The 16288-nt window shown below is 35.1% G+C and overlaps 1 protein-coding gene across 1 annotated transcript in view; it reads right to left on the reverse strand.

Moving 5' to 3' along the window:
- The window catches only part of LOC127860081 (uncharacterized), a 123990-nt gene that overhangs the window by 85002 nt on the left and 22700 nt on the right, over window positions 1-16288 (reverse strand). The window contains exons 8-19 of the mRNA XM_052397875.1: window positions 15830-16040; window positions 15357-15501; window positions 14630-14742; window positions 14066-14211; window positions 13135-13321; window positions 11879-12051; window positions 11102-11246; window positions 10467-10652; window positions 8271-8444; window positions 4873-5070; window positions 2825-2986; window positions 1145-1333 (exon numbers count right to left, since the gene is read on the reverse strand). Of these exons, the coding sequence (XP_052253835.1) occupies window positions 1145-1333; window positions 2825-2986; window positions 4873-5070; window positions 8271-8444; window positions 10467-10652; window positions 11102-11246; window positions 11879-12051; window positions 13135-13321; window positions 14066-14211; window positions 14630-14742; window positions 15357-15501; window positions 15830-16040 (2029 nt within the window). The remainder of the gene's footprint in view (window positions 1-1144; window positions 1334-2824; window positions 2987-4872; window positions 5071-8270; window positions 8445-10466; window positions 10653-11101; window positions 11247-11878; window positions 12052-13134; window positions 13322-14065; window positions 14212-14629; window positions 14743-15356; window positions 15502-15829; window positions 16041-16288) is intronic.

A 16288-nucleotide genomic window follows, 5' to 3' on the forward strand; every position in this document is an offset into this window, starting at 1 on the left:
GCACAGTCTACAGCTGAAAGCGGTTAATATCTGGGACGGCATGTCAGGAAAAAATCAATACCGATAATTCGCATTGTTCATTAATTAAGCAACGATTAATAACACTTATCCTTTATGGATTTTCATGAAAGAAAAACCATAATAAAGAAAATTTTATTCTCTTTAATCTGATATATAAACAAGTTTGGAAAGAATTGGATGAAAAATTTGGACTTTATTGCATAAACACCATTTTCTCTATTCAAGGGGAGGTAATTCTGTACTTCATGGACCAATAATGCTCATTTTTTGTAGGGTTCGTGTCCTCATTGATATAAAGACACTGTGCAAATTTGGAAAGGATCGGACAAAAAATGTGGAAGATTTTTGAAAGTTTTCACAAAATAGGCAAAAACGAATAAACATGCAAAGTTCAACGAGCTCCTGCGGCCATGTTTTTTGACGTATCAAATTTCTTTGAACAACTTTTTCAGGGGAGCCTTCAAAGGTCATCCCTGTGAAATTTTTTGAAAATCTGATGAGCGGTTTCTGACAAGAAGATTTTTTAAGGTTTTTACCATATATGGTCATGGCGGCCATCTTGGTTATGTGATCAAATTTTTTTTAACAATTCTTTTGTCCCATGACCTAGGGATGCTCCACATGAAATTAAGTTGAAATTGGCTCAATGGTTTAGTAGAAGAAGATGTTTACAAATTGTTTACAGACGGACGGACGGACGCCGGACGCTGAGTGATCACAATAGCTCACCCTGAGCTATCGCTCAGGTGAGCTAAAAAGAATATTTAATCTAAATTACAACCTAAGTTGAGATTTTCATAAGGAACTATGTTAATACAGTCTCTGGGATGGTAATAACAAGACTACTAAGGGAATATTAACTTAAGTCTAACATAAATAGAAATTGCATCATAAATCTAAGACATTCACAGAAGTTTCATTTTTATAATCCACAAGTGAGACAATAAGGTACATATTGGTCATATCAAGTTCACTTAATTGCAGGTGAAATAACAAAATGTACGCACTTAGACATTTACAAAAGTGTTCAAATGTAATTTCATAATTAAGACTCCAAGGTACATAACAATCGTATTAAATTCACTTACATAATTGCATGCAAAATAACAAAATAAGTACGCACTTCTGCACATGGGCACAATATTCCACTGTCCAGTACTAAGACACGAGATACTCATGTTGGTGGTGTGGAAGTTATCAAGTACGTAACCATCTGAGCAGGCCACCCTCACATTATCGCCAAACTGGTATACCGTCCTACTGGGGCTAGTAAGGGAGACAACTGCTGAGCTGGGCAGTGTACACTCTTGTTCTGAAAGTAAATCAATCTATAGTAAATTTTCATAGCCTTGTTCTGAAAGTAAATCAATAATATTATACAAATGTATATAGTTCCAGTTACTCCTTCCATAGTAAATGTTCATGGTCATGTTCTGTAATTAAATCAAGAATATTACATTAAGTTCCAGTTACTAGTTCTATAGTAAATTTTGAGTGCCTTTAACCTGTTGACATTTCCCATTGGGTTCTTATTATTTTAATTGTCAATGACAGTGCTTGAGCAGCCGAGGGAGAGTAGAGTCAATAGCAGCAAAACAATAATCATGTGCTAAGCATTTAACATGTTTTCTGCTACTATTAACTGTTCAAGAACAGTAAGATTAAAATATGGAGTAACAGCAAACACATTCGACCAGCAGGGGACACTTTTTGGTTGTTCCTAAAATCAGGAATTAAATTGAAAGGTTATTATAATACATTAAAACATCGACAGTATTTTATTCTTAAATTTAAAAGTTAGGAAAGAGGATAAATTCACATAAATTTCATAAATAGTAAAGAAATTGGATGCAAAAAATGATACAAGTGGCCCATGAGGGCCTGAATCGCTCTACTGCTATAAACACTGTGCAAGTTTTGAAAGAATAAAATGAAAACTGTGTACTTAATCGCGCAAACAGGGAAAATTTCTCAAATTCAAGGGGAGATTATTGTGTACTTATTTCTCCGATACGTTCATATTCAATAGGGTTCAAGTTCTCATTGATATAAAGATACTGTGCAAATTTGGAAATAATTGGATGAAAAGTGTGGAATTGCGTAAACAAGCGGGATTTCAAAATTTTCTCATATTCAAGGGGAAGTCATTCTGGACTTATTGCTTCGATATTGCTCTTTCTAAAAAAGGGCTTGAGTCCTCATTGATAAAAAGACACTGTGCAAGTTTGCCAAGAATTGAATGAAAATTATGAACTTAATCACATAAGAAAATGAATTTTCATTTTTTTTCTCAAATTCAAGGGGAGATAATTCTGGGCTTATAACTCCGATATTGCTCATTTTCAATAGGGTTTGACTCATCATTCAGATAAAGACACTGTACAAGTTGAGAAATAATTGGATATAAACCTTAGACCTTATTGCGTAAACAAGCTTATTTTACAATTTTCTCAAATTCAAGGGGAGATAATTCTGGACTTTTTAATCTGATGTAACCCATTTTCAATAGGGTTTGAGTCCTCATTAATATAAAGACACTGAACAAGTTTGAATAGAATCGGATGAAAACTGTGGACTTTATTGCGTAAATAAGAAAAAGTCTTTCGCACGCACGTATGGACGGACGACGGAAACCACGCCATGACACAAGCTCTTCAGGCCTTCAGCCAGTAGAGCTTAAAATGACTGAAAATAATTGTTAGCAGGTACAGCATAGACCACATTTTCAAAACAGAATTATTGGTCAAAAACATGTGTGTAATATCCATCATACCATGTATGGGTATCCTTTCTTTCAACTTACGTGCACACATTGGCAGAACGTTGGTCACCCCGCAACGAAAGGTGCTGTTGCCCACAAGCTTGTACCCCTCCTTACACGTGACATTGATGATCTGGTCCTTTATCAGGATCCCAGTGGGAGCCAGGTAGGCATTGGCGATCACTGGTGTCTCGCATCTCAAGTCTGTGAATCAGAATAAATGAGTCTCGCACTGGGAAGATGGGACTTATTGCATGTGTGCAAAGTGTCGTTCCAGCTTAGCCTGTGCAGTCTGCGTAGCCTTATCAGGGACAACAAATTACACCTTAATTGGATTTTTGCTAAGAAAAGACTTTCTTTAAACAATCTACCATAAAATGACAAAGTATTTCCCTGATTAGCCTGTGTGAGCTGCACAGGCTAATCTGGGACAACACTTACGTACAAGCATTATGCCTCCTTTTCCCAGAGGGCAGTTCCAATGTATCATAGACGATACCACTTTGAACTACCATTGAACAATTAAACTAAAAGAAATTGGGACTGTAAAAACACTTTACAGTAATGTTACCTTATATACCATAGGTTTCCACGTATAGCGCGCAGTGTTTTACCTCCAAAATTAAAATTAAAAAGCTGGTGCGCGCTATACATTGATACAACGCTATTCTGGCTGCTAAATTGGTAAAAAATATGTTGTGTAATCGTAAATAATCAAAATAGCCGCCATGTTTTTTTCCAGAAAACTACCACCCTATAATCGTATAGACTGAGGGGCCATTGTCGAAACAACAAGAAGTCGCTACTGGTAGATATGAATGCGGTAGAAAAAGTTTTGGTCAAAAATACATTTGTTTGAATAAACTTGCGGACATTTCTTTGTTTGTGTTTTTACACTTCTTTATTGATGAATTCCGATGGGATTGTTGTCAACATTCCGGAGAGCAGTCGACATTTCGGAGAGCAGGCAAGGGTAGGTGCTAACGAGGTCTTTTTTGCGGGTAACAGTAGGTGTGAAAGGGGGTCATTTTGCACTTCGTAATTGGCAGATGTTATTGAGTAATATGTGCCACGACTTGTTAAGACGCTAATTGACATTTGAGACACTAATTGACACTTGAGAACGTGAAGATATGCAATTGCAACATGTGTATAAATATTGAATGTTCAACAGTGGTGTACCTCAACAACTGTATCCCTGTCTCCCATGCGACATTCAAATTTACCGGTAATGCCCATGCTTTCCCCGAGGAAAAATCACACGATGTACACTAATTCTTATTTTCTCAAGTTTTTCACGAAATGAACGTGGACTGTTAATCTTTTGCTAGAAAATTACAAAATTGTCAGAAAAGTATAGTGCTATGCAACCCGTGCTCCTAATCATATTGATGCTTCCTATTTTGAATGCTTAATTAAGCTTTCCAATGCCCCGGATTATTGGATTGTGCAATAGTAACATGGCAGCCATTTTCGGTCCGATTTGGTGGTTTTATTGTCTTTAAATATTTTGTTCTCCATTTTTGCATTAAAAAAAAAGCCTGCACGCTATACACGGGAGCGGGCTATACGTGGAAATCTACGGTAGCATAACAAGTTTGGGCTTAAGATATGACTTCAAAATAAACACTGACAGTTAAGCATCAAAAAAGGTTATATAACTTTCAATCACATCTTATCATTTATTTTTATTCTAAAATGTGTTTCTTTGATAAAATATACCTAATACACATGTATAAAGCCCCTGCAATAAATTATTGTTAAGCAGAAACTTCATTAAAACAGAAAATGGAAAGTGGGTTTGATGGATTGGCCTGTGTGACCCAAAACAAACAAGACAACCATGTCTATAAGATACAGTTGCTTCAACATTCCTTTTTTCAACTTTGACCATTGAACTCTAAGTGTGACAATGACGATTGAGGTTGGGGGACGTGTCTTACAAGAGACACTTTGTCGTATAATGTATTTTATTTGTGCTACGTAACTTTAAAATCAATCCATATATTGAAAAATTACAACTGAGAAATGATCAAATGTGATATTTGACATCTAAGTGTAACCTTCAACCTAACAGTTGCATAACTCACCAGTACACACTGGGGCTTGTGTGGTGTAGTCCCAGCTGCCGTTGTTGCACTGCAGGAGTTGTGGGCCAAGGACCTCGCGGTAAGCACTACATGAGACTCTCACCACACTCCCCTGGGTACCTCGCATACCGGTACTTGTAGTTGTGTCAATACTATCCACGCCAATAGCAGTGGCATTCAAATCAGGGCATCTCGCAGCTAAAATATAGAGTAGAAAAAAACACAACATTTTTTATCCAAATATTAGTCGTACCAACCTTGTTCTGAGAAAACTGGGCTAAATGCATGTTTGTAAAATGTTGTTCCAGATTAATCTGTGCAGTCTGCACAGGCTAATCAGTGATAACACTTTATTATTTATGGTATTTTTCATTTAAGGGAAGTCTCCTCTTAGCAAAAATCCAGTCTAGGTGGAAAGTGTCTACCTGATTAGCACAGGCTACACATGCATTTAGTACAATTCTCCCAAAACAAGAACACATGTGGGCCATCTCAGAGCTAAAAAAAACAGTTAAGGAGGTTGTTATGTGAAGAGCACATTAATTTTCCTTCAACATCTACTGTGATTGAAAGTAGCACAAGCCCAGTAAGCCAGTCAGTGGTCAAGTTCTAATCAGAATGGGCTCAAATTCTCAGATTTATACAGGCAAACATTATCACTTCTTCTTTTCAAGCATGAAAATAAAGAATTCAGAGCATCTGGGGTTTTTTAATAACTATGTATCTGTTATTTTAAAGAATGAAACACTAATTGGAAAGATGGTCTGTGAGATACAAACTTGGCCTAGGTATTATAATGTGTAACCAAGTCTGAGTTATAAATTTGTCTTCTATATTGGTCATATGATTTGCTAAGATTTCATCAGGGAACTATTTTTTGGAATGAATGTGACACAGATTCAAAGTCCACCAAAATATTGTAAAGATGAAAATTATGTCAGGATTGAGTCATAAATGTGGCTTCTACAGCTGTTATACGTTTTTTTCACTTAAATTTGACCTGGTGATCTAGTTTACGGGGGCAAAAGAACAAGGATGCAAATTTGGCCTTGATATTTTCAAGAAAAATATTTTGAGAAAGTTTCATCAAGATAAAGTCATTTCCGTGGCCTCTACAGTGATTTTTTTTTAATAATATTTGACCTGGTGACCTAATTGACCAGTCGCCAAATTATCGATGCTCTGCCCACATAGTCACGTGGTCTAGTGATTAGAAAACTCTGACAAGCATATCGCAATGATAGCAGATTAGGTGAGTGAAATACTATATTTGTAATGATGTATCATGCTATTTTCTAAAATATAAACTGTTAAAGCCGCACACAAAACTAAACTGCTTTGTAAAACTTTAATGCAATCATAAATGCTTTAGAGAGAAATGGCGTAATCAAAATAAATGAGTAAACGACAGACTGACTTTCATATACATATTATAGGGAGTTGAATAAAAATCCGTTGTAAAAATGAACATTTATTTCATATTGATTTTGAACTTGCATTAAACAGCCTTACAGTGAATCCTGTGGCTATTCATATATAATTATTTCTTTTGAAAATATTTTTATTAAATGCAAATGACACATCTATATCATCATGGGTTTTTTGTTTATTAAAAATGTTTAGATCTTTGTTTTATTGTGTTATCTTTAAAAAGAAACCGATTCTTTTTATTTAGATACAAATTAAGTTTTGATTGTAACAATAATTTAATATAGGCCTAATTTCGTGGTATCATAAACAGATTAATAAGTCTGATATGCATTTTATTTCATGTATTTTTAATGAAAACCAGTTACATTTCACTATTTAAAAATGAAATATTGGTATTGCGGTGCTGTTCCCCAACATTCAAATGGAATATATTAAGCATGTTATGCATCTGTTTATTTATATTAAGATTGACCTTATATGTTCATTGCAATGTTTACATTTTTCCCCCGTATCAATATATGTTGTATAAGAAATGTTGTTGTTGTTGTATTATAAGCCATACATTTTAGACATGAAGTCGCTAAAGCTGGCTAAGCCGCATTAAAATCACTTTTGTTGTTTTTACTTTAGTTAAAACAATATTTAAGTTTACAATTTATAAAGATTTCCCTTGTTTTTGATCCACAGAAAATAAATATATAACTGGAAATTATTCAAGTAATTAAATAGTTTTCTTTTCTTGTGTACAGTACCTAACAATGCCTTAATGTTCCTTCATTATAAGATCCGCGCAACATACATGTACTGTCATTTATAAATTATTGACTATTACTATGAGATTATTAATAAGCAAGTGTGGCAATTATTATGTGGCCCAAACTGCTTAATAATATTGTGCATCAAACGGTTGAACACGTTTTATAGAACACACTACTGTTGTGGTCAAACTATTTATTGTGTTTGTTTTCTCATTACTTGTTCAAATGTTCAAAAAATAAAGGTAAAATAATGACCTTTTATAAAGAATGTAAAGAACTTACAATTTTGAATAATGATCAAACAGTAATGATCAGGCATTTTATATAAAATCTGTGTTAACCCTTAAAAATTACGTCGATTCCATATGTATGACACGCTTTGTTTGTCTGACAAAATGGCGGCCAGATAAGCAATGCTGAGAGGTGTGTGAAAAATCAATATCTGATTGGCTGATCGGAAAATTTGAGTGACAGGTGGCAACTGGTTAATTGTTGGCTGCATATGAAACACATTCAAACCCTGCTAGAATATAATGTAAGATAAATATTCTGACCATTTTTGATTCAAAAGAGTCAAAAATGTGGTTTTGTATAAATAAAACATGGTTTTTATAAGAGTAGATGTTATGACCTAGTTTTCTAACACACTCGACCCAGATTCAAATATGGACTAGATATTGTGAAGATAAACATTCTGACAAATTTCATCAAGATTCATTCATACATGTGGATTCTACAGTGAGAACAAGGTCTTCCAAAGTTTTGACCTGGTGATCTAGTGTTTTGGATGCACATTATTGATTATTGTGATTCAATTTCAGCCTGAATATGGTCAAGATTAACAATCTGACAAATTTTCATTTAGACTGAGTCATAAACAAAGCCTCTACAATGATAACAATGTTTTTCTAAGATTTGAGCTCGTAAACTACTTCGTGGACACACATGATCCAGATTCCAACTAGGCCTTCATATTTTTAAGATATAAATTCCCAGCAAGTTTTGAAGACATAAATTCCCAGCAAGTTTTAGCAAAATTTGATGAGAAATGTGGCCTACAGGTTGATAAGGAGCCGAAAATTGACAACAGACAACGCACGATACTAATACTGTATGCCAACCAAAGGCCAATCACATTGACTCACCATGAGCACTTTGTGCTTGGGCGAGGTTCAAATAATTGATAAATTTAAAAAATGCAAAGTTCACCTGTACATTGCGGCTGAGTCTGCCAAACGTTGTTTTCCTGACAGGTGATAACAGCAGCCCCATTCATGAGGTAACCATTCTTGCATTTGTAAGTGGTTTTGTCCCCTCCATAAATTCCAGTTGAAGACACAATGTAGCCATTGGAGATAAGTGGTGGAAACCCACAGAACCCCTCTGTAAAATATTCAATAGTATATAAATGCCAGTATACCAGCGAAATACAACTGTGTTTTAAAAGCTGAGCTCAGCAACTGTTTAAGCCACAATATAAACAAATACACACTAATTTTTAAAAGGCAAAGTAACTGTATTTCACATCATTTGTCAACGCAGAATTACAAAGGCCTATAAAATATGTGTTAAAGAAGATTTGTATACAAAGGCTCTTTAACCCTTCTCCAAAAAACTGCGTGCAAATGTAGTTTTTAATTTTACTAAAGTAACTAAAATGTGGATGGTTGTCTCTAAAATTGTGACCCTTAAAATTACATACCAAAGGGACAAGTCTGCTTTATTGATAAAGCAAAACACTTCTTGTGAAAAATAACCCCCCCTTTCTAGTAGTTTAGCCTTAAAGGCAGTTTTCATTACAAGGATGCCTTAGTGTAGAAACACAAGACTTTATTTTATCATATATGATGAACTAGCACAGAATTCAAAAACAGTCTTGTCATTCATCGCCACCATGTGAATGGAACTAAAAACCATCTGCCAAGAGTAGCCTTGGGGCCATTATTGGTCAGAAGACAGCCCTGTGTCATAGTAAAACAAAAGCATAGTCTATTTAAATATACTTCAAATCACATCAAAACCATTGTGCTGCAGCAAAATACACTGCATAACTTTTTTATTCAATTATCTGCAAAACATTGTGAAATATAATTGAACTTGAATGGTCGTAAATCATGAATCATCAACTGAAAATGAATTTGTATACCACTGAACATGAATCACAGCCTGAACATATATCATCAACTTTATGTTTATGTTTATGAATCAACAAATGAAAATTATTCATTAACAAAACATGAATGCAAAACTGAACATGGATAATCAAATGTACATGCATCATCAACTGAACATGAATCACCGACTGAACATGAATAACTTACTGAACATTAATCACTGACACACCATGAATCATAAAATAAACATAACGGCCAACTGAACATCAATCATCAACAGAATATGAAACACTGGCTTTACATGAATCAGCAACTGAAATTGAAGCACCAAATGTACATAAATCCTTGACTGCACTTGAATCATACAGGGACAAAATTGTCACAAAACCAGTCTATCAACAAAAATATATTTATAACTAGCGCTTTGTCACAGACGTAACGTATAACCCCACATGCTGAATTGACACAGAATATTTTGCATGCTGTCTTCACAAAACAACAGAAGCTAATTTATGGCGATTTTTATGAATTATTATGCTATTATCAGTTATGGCCATTTTGACCTTTGAACTCTTGAATTCATTTGCATGAGACGCCTTCAATGACTGTGAACAAAATTGATGTACAGAGTCATTTTAAAATCTCACAATGAATGACATAGTTATGGTTCGGACAAGCTCACTTATGGTCATTTTTTACTTTTGAACTCCAAGTGTGACCTTGACCTTGGAGATATTGACGTAGTTCTTTCGCATAACACACCGTCCAATGATTGTGAACAAATGTACCAAGTAATTTTAAAATCCCACAATGAACGACATAGTTATGACCCAGACAAGCTCATTTATGGCCAATTTTACCTTTGAACTCAAAGTGTGACCTTGACCTTAGAGATATCAACGTAATTATTTCGCGTGACACACCATCCAATGATGGTGAACAAATGTGCCAAATGATTTCAAAATCTCACAATGAACAACAACGTTATGGCCTGGACAAGCTGCCGCCGACATTTGCCAGCCCGACGAAATTCGCCAATCTAATAACCATTTTTTTCCTTCGGAAAACCTTGTTAAAAATGAACATGAACAGCCAAATGGACATAGATTGTATGTATTTATAAACTGAACATAAATCATCAAATGAACACAAATGATTGTCTAAACACAAGACTTTGCAAAAATGTGTCAAAAACATAATTTATCAACAATTTCTGATCAACAAAATAAAAGGAGATGTTTTCTTCTTCTATGTACAAAATTACACAGGCAATTCTGCACATGGTACTTACGTTGACAGACAGGCAGGGAGGGCTCGCTCCAATGACCTCCAGACAGGCAAGTCAAGTTCACAGAAGGTAAACCAGCAAACTTTCCCGTGAAGGTGTATCCGTCCGCACAGGAAACAAGCACGGTGTCTCCGTAGTTGGATGTCATCATGTCCAGTGTGTAGGCATTAGACACAAGACTGGGGCAGCCTGAAGGTGAAACAGTGTCAAAACATTTTCTCTTAATAAAGATTCATAACATTTTTATGTTTTGAAGGATAAATAGAATACTTTTTTGTAGGATAAATAGAACATTTTGTTAGTGTCTTTGTGAATTTATACAACTCTTCTAAGAACGGCTTACACTTCTTCAAACCATTCTACAACTAGTAGGATACATTCAAGTACACAAAGACACATCAATCATAATCTTCCAATGAAATCAACTAGACATGGATGTTATTATTGGTCAAATAAAGGTCATAATAAAGGTCATATTATTTTTAAAAGTAGCTTTAGTTAAATAATGTAGTGAATTTTAATTTAAACATGTATTTTAAACTAATGGCAACATATTTATTTACCTGGTGAGAATGTAGCTTTAAAACCAACAACATATATAACAAGTATTATACACTTACTTCAACATATTCGTTTACCTGGTGAAAATGTAGCTTTAAAACCGACATCAGTGTATAGGGAACTTGTAGTCATGGTGACCAGAAGATGAGAGTTAGAGGTCAAAGATCTACCACGCAGACTGGTACCAGTGTACTCAAAATGGCTGCCATTGGAATATGTCACCTGAGACAAAATTGGGATTTAATGTGCGTTTTTGTTTATTGAAAATTATGTTAAGTTCTTTAAATATGGATGAATTATAATACAATTTCAAAGCAGACACAATAAACATGGACATTCCATGATAACCAAATTTTTCTAATGCTTAGATAGTTTTTTTCTGTTATAAATTAAAAGCCATACTTCAAGTTTCTTTTTCATATTTTTAGTAATAGTGACAATGACCACACTGCCCAACATACAATTCTAACCAAAGACTTCAGATAGGAACTAAGTACAGTTACAGAAGTTCAATTCAAGAGTTGAATTATTTGGGCATAAGCCATTTATCTATTTATCTTCTGTGACCTTGCCCCACCCATTCCATATGCACTCCTAAGCAAGATCTTCATGTAAGATTTCTAAATATAACGTTTTGTACAACCAGAATAAAACCAGAACAACCTGTGTGAAACTTGCAGTCTGTTCAGGTTTTAAGCCATTTGCTGCTCATCATTATTATAGCTTTTGAAATGAAGCCTTGACAATTTGAATGTATCAAAACAAGTATTCAATTTAATTTGATTTTGTAAAGGACTACAAATAGGTCAATGTGTGTATCAGAGGTAAAGGGTTCACAAAAATATTGAGGTTACCATTAGCTTGTCAGAGGTATGGAGCTGGAAATCATTGAAGATCACTGTGACACTGCGGTCAGCGGACGGGGCGTTGATTCTCCACTGGCACGATGACAGGGGTGGATAACTCTTGGGTGTACTGTAACCAGGGGAGGATAACTCTCCACTGCCAGTCTGGCTGACATTGCAGCCTGAAATTCAGCATGCCATACTGTGTTCACTGTCTTTTTTCTTTTTGTTCTTTAGTATTTTAAGTTATTCTAAGACAATATAAATCTTATGACACTTAATCAATAGTATAAGCTCTAATGTTGATGTTTGTATTCAATAGTATAAGCTCTAATGTTGATGTTTGTATGTCATTATCTTAATGCATAGAACCTACTGAAGGAGAGAGTCCTTAAAAGAATGGAACAAGAGGTTGTCTACGGTACCTCTACTATCTATCTACTGCAAAGAACCAATCGTTTAAATGACTTTTAAGACAACACAAAATATGCTTAAGTTTGTCACGTTTTTAAGCAAATGACTACAAAATAGTGTCTTATCAACGGCTATGAATATATTTTTAGAATTAATAAAGTTTTAAGAAGATTGAAAAAAATGCTACATATGTTATTTATTTAATTGAGACAGTTTTTCCAAAATGCTAGGCAATTCAAAATATGCCACAGACAATCAGTTACAGAAATCAATCAATTAGTAAACAATGCATTCACACACCCCCACCCCTCAACCCATAATATCTGAATCATGGACAAACCTAGATACCTATAGGAAGGTAGAGGCAAAGGCCTTTTATTATGAACATACAATGTACTTATATCAATACTCGGACTAAACGTTGAGTGTTTTAACATTTTATTTAGATCGATTTGTCCATCATGCTCAATTTGGTGATCCCATAAGATTTTTTGTTTTGAGTTTAGCACAACTCTGAGATTGAGGATGCATATGTAAATATTTTCAACGCTGAGATTTGAGATTGCTTGTGAGCTGCCAGACATTTTCAATACTCAGTTGAGCAGAAACTCAAATCTTATCTAAGTTGAGTTAAACTTTTTTATCAGGTTGCCGTGGCATAATGGATAGTTCCCGCCTAGCGATCGGAAGGTCATTGGTTTGATCCCATCAGTAGGAGCTTTCTTTTGATCTTTTTCGTAGACATGAAATACTGGTTTTACCCAAAAAATGGAATATAGAGCATTACAATAAGCATTAAGCTTTCCATGCAATTGAGCTCAAATAAATAAGTTAATATTAAACTATCCCACCTTTTGTATACTGTATGAGTGCACCAGAGCACTTCCAGTGTGTGTGCAGGTCCATCCTCACATACACCACATTGCTAGTGGAGAGGATGAAGCCAGGACTCGAGTTTGACTCCAAGGTCGCCAGAAGGTCATGACCCTTGTCATACACATGGATGTAGTCATTGCAGCAAAGGTTCACTTGTAGGATCTGCAGTGATAAGGATTTAGTGAGCAGTCAACATTTGGGACCTTCACAAATACTTAACCCATTTATGCCTAGTGGACTCTCCCATCTTTCTAAATTGGATCAATTTATTTCCAAAATTAGGGATGTGTAGTATATTTATTTCTATATTTAGAACAATTCTTACAGAAATTCCTTTTAGCAAACAGTGCAGACCCTGATGAGACGCTGCATGATGCGGCGTCTCATCTGGGTCTATGCTGTTTGCCAAGGCCTTTTTTCTAGACGCTAGGCATATATGGGTTAAATATAATACAGTGGTATGCACGACATTGTTTTGCCATTCAAAACTTCTACAAACACTAAAATAAAATACAGTGGTATGCACTTATGACATTGATTTGTCATATAAAACCTCTTCAATTACTAAAATATAATACAGTGGTATGTACATATGACATTGAGTTACAATTTAAAACTAGGGAACTTACAATGAACTTATGACAGACTTAAAATATCTTTAGCAATTTGTACCGCAAGAAAGTTGTTGGCATATTCCATAACCAGAAATGCCATCATGGTGTAGCGGATATAGTGTCTATCTAGTGACCTATAGGTCATGGGTTTGATCCCAACTGTAGGTTCATTTTTTAAATCTCCCCGAAAGACACCGAGTACTGGTTTTCCTCAGGAAACTGACCCAAGAGCCTTTCAATAACCCTTAGGTTTTTTATTGATTTAAGGTAAAATAAATAGGTTTGAACTAACCTGCAATGTGATGAGATTATTTCCATCAGTACGAATCATGTACTCCAGCTCCAAATTCCCCACATATGGGTTTGGGTAGAGTGGAGTGGTCAGTTGCTTTGGTGACGATGTGGCAGTCAAGACGGAGTTGAGCATCGGCATGGAGCCTAGAAAGATGGGAAAAACATGATTGAGTAAAGACCAAAGATTTTTCTCAAAAGCAACAAATTCATATACACTTGCAATAAAAGTTTGCATATTCGTCCCTTGAAAAGCAAAATGTCCTGCAAAGTCAAAAGGATACCCACATATATATCCCACAAAGGCTGATCAGCCAGCCTGACTTTCGTGGCAAAATATCATATCAGCTCTTTTATTAAGCAATAATGTGGTCATAGAACATAATTTTTTATTTCCACTTGAAACTTGACATACTCAACATAAGAAACTGTGTACCCAATGCAGCATACGCTATACACAGTAAATTCTTAAAAACTACCCCCCCCCCCCCCCATTTTGCTCCCTTTTGCAATTTTGTGACTTTATTCCTTTTTTTTTCTACTGTCCAACATATCTCAACCTTACTAGTAGAGCCAGGTGGACATGTTTTCATGAACACTGTGTACTCCAGGGCAGATGTCAGGATTGGTTGCAGATTGATCAAGTGGCACACTTTGGGATTGGAACTGGCCCGATAACTGAAACAAATACAGAGGGGTTGGGCTGAAATGGTATGATAATTCCTTGATTTTTCCCCCACCATTTTGGAATGGGGCTGAAGTCCTTTTGAATGACAAAAATTGTGTTGTTTTGACTAAAAGTCGGAAATTTGAGTATTGGATTATTTAATACCAAATACTCAAAACCAGATAACAAGTGTTTTCAATATTATATTTACTTAGATTAAACTATATAGCTGAATAGTAAATGTCACATTTTACTTGATTATTTTTTGGGAAACCGTCAATTGGGAAGTCATTTGGGAAAACCATGTATTTTTTTACATTGGGAAAGAGGCAGTTACTGCAACAAAAAAGGAGGTCATTCCCTGCATGCAGAGGCAGCAAACAATTGTGTATGATGTACTTGAAACATAAGAGCTAATATTATTAAAATTATCAATTTCAATATACATTAATGTTGGATTGAAAAAAGGTGTATGTGTTATAATGTATCAAAATTGATGTTGATATAAACTCAAACAATTAAGTGTTGTTATCTGTAAGATCAAGTACTAGTTTAGCACAGTTCCTGAAAGAATCAAATTAGTATGTGATAATTTTAACGTGCATACTATGACATCAGATCTTACGCAAATCCCAGGCATGTGGCTGCAGTGTTACATATATCCTTGCATCTGGTGGCATTCTGCAAGGATGTCAGATTTAAGGTACTGTACTCAATACCAGTATTGGAGTAGTAGGATCCAGTAGCCGTACTGTAGGAACATGTATAATCTGAAAACAGAGGAATTGGTAATAAAAATGTAAATGTATTTAGAATTCAAATAAATGGTTTCTATTGTGTAATTATTATTATGCTTTGCTAGCCAATATTACCCTTTCAAATTAAAAAAAAAGAACATTTAACTTATAATTATTATCTCTTTTGAAAAAAATAATAGATAACAACAATCAGACAGACAGACAAACCAAATGACAGGCATACAAACAAGGATAAAATTACAAGCTAACACATACAAAAATATTTGGAAGTTTTGTATATAAGTTATTAAAAATTAAAGATAGTTGATACATAAAAAACAATTCATTGACAAAGCCATACTTGTTGTCCACTTCAAGCTGAAGCCGGATTTTCTCGTGGTCTGATCAGTGACAAACTTGACGATGAGGAAGTTGTAACTGCTGATGAACCCAAGAGTCTGGGTGTCCGGGATTCCTGAGACACGAGTCGCAAGACGGCTGGTGCTTAGAGTGGGGCCCCCGTCCCAGAATTCTAGGAAATCTGTGTCTGCTTCCGTGTTAAAGGAGAGGAACTGTAATATACAATATAGAGATTCAGTATTACAGATAAGCCACTGAAACTTTTCATCAAAATAACAACTGGTTAAACAAGACATGTGGTCATTATAAGGAAAAGATGATCCCACATTACTTGATTGTCTCAGGACATCACTTATGTAAAAATTTGACCTATTAATCTAAGTGTGACCTTCACCTTTTAGGCAGGGACATGGTCGTTACATGCAATACACACCACAGGTTGGTCACAAAGCATTCTGCA

Source organism: Dreissena polymorpha, chromosome 1, assembly GCF_020536995.1.
Source record: "Dreissena polymorpha isolate Duluth1 chromosome 1, UMN_Dpol_1.0, whole genome shotgun sequence".
Classification (NCBI taxonomy): domain Eukaryota; kingdom Metazoa; phylum Mollusca; class Bivalvia; order Myida; family Dreissenidae; genus Dreissena; species Dreissena polymorpha.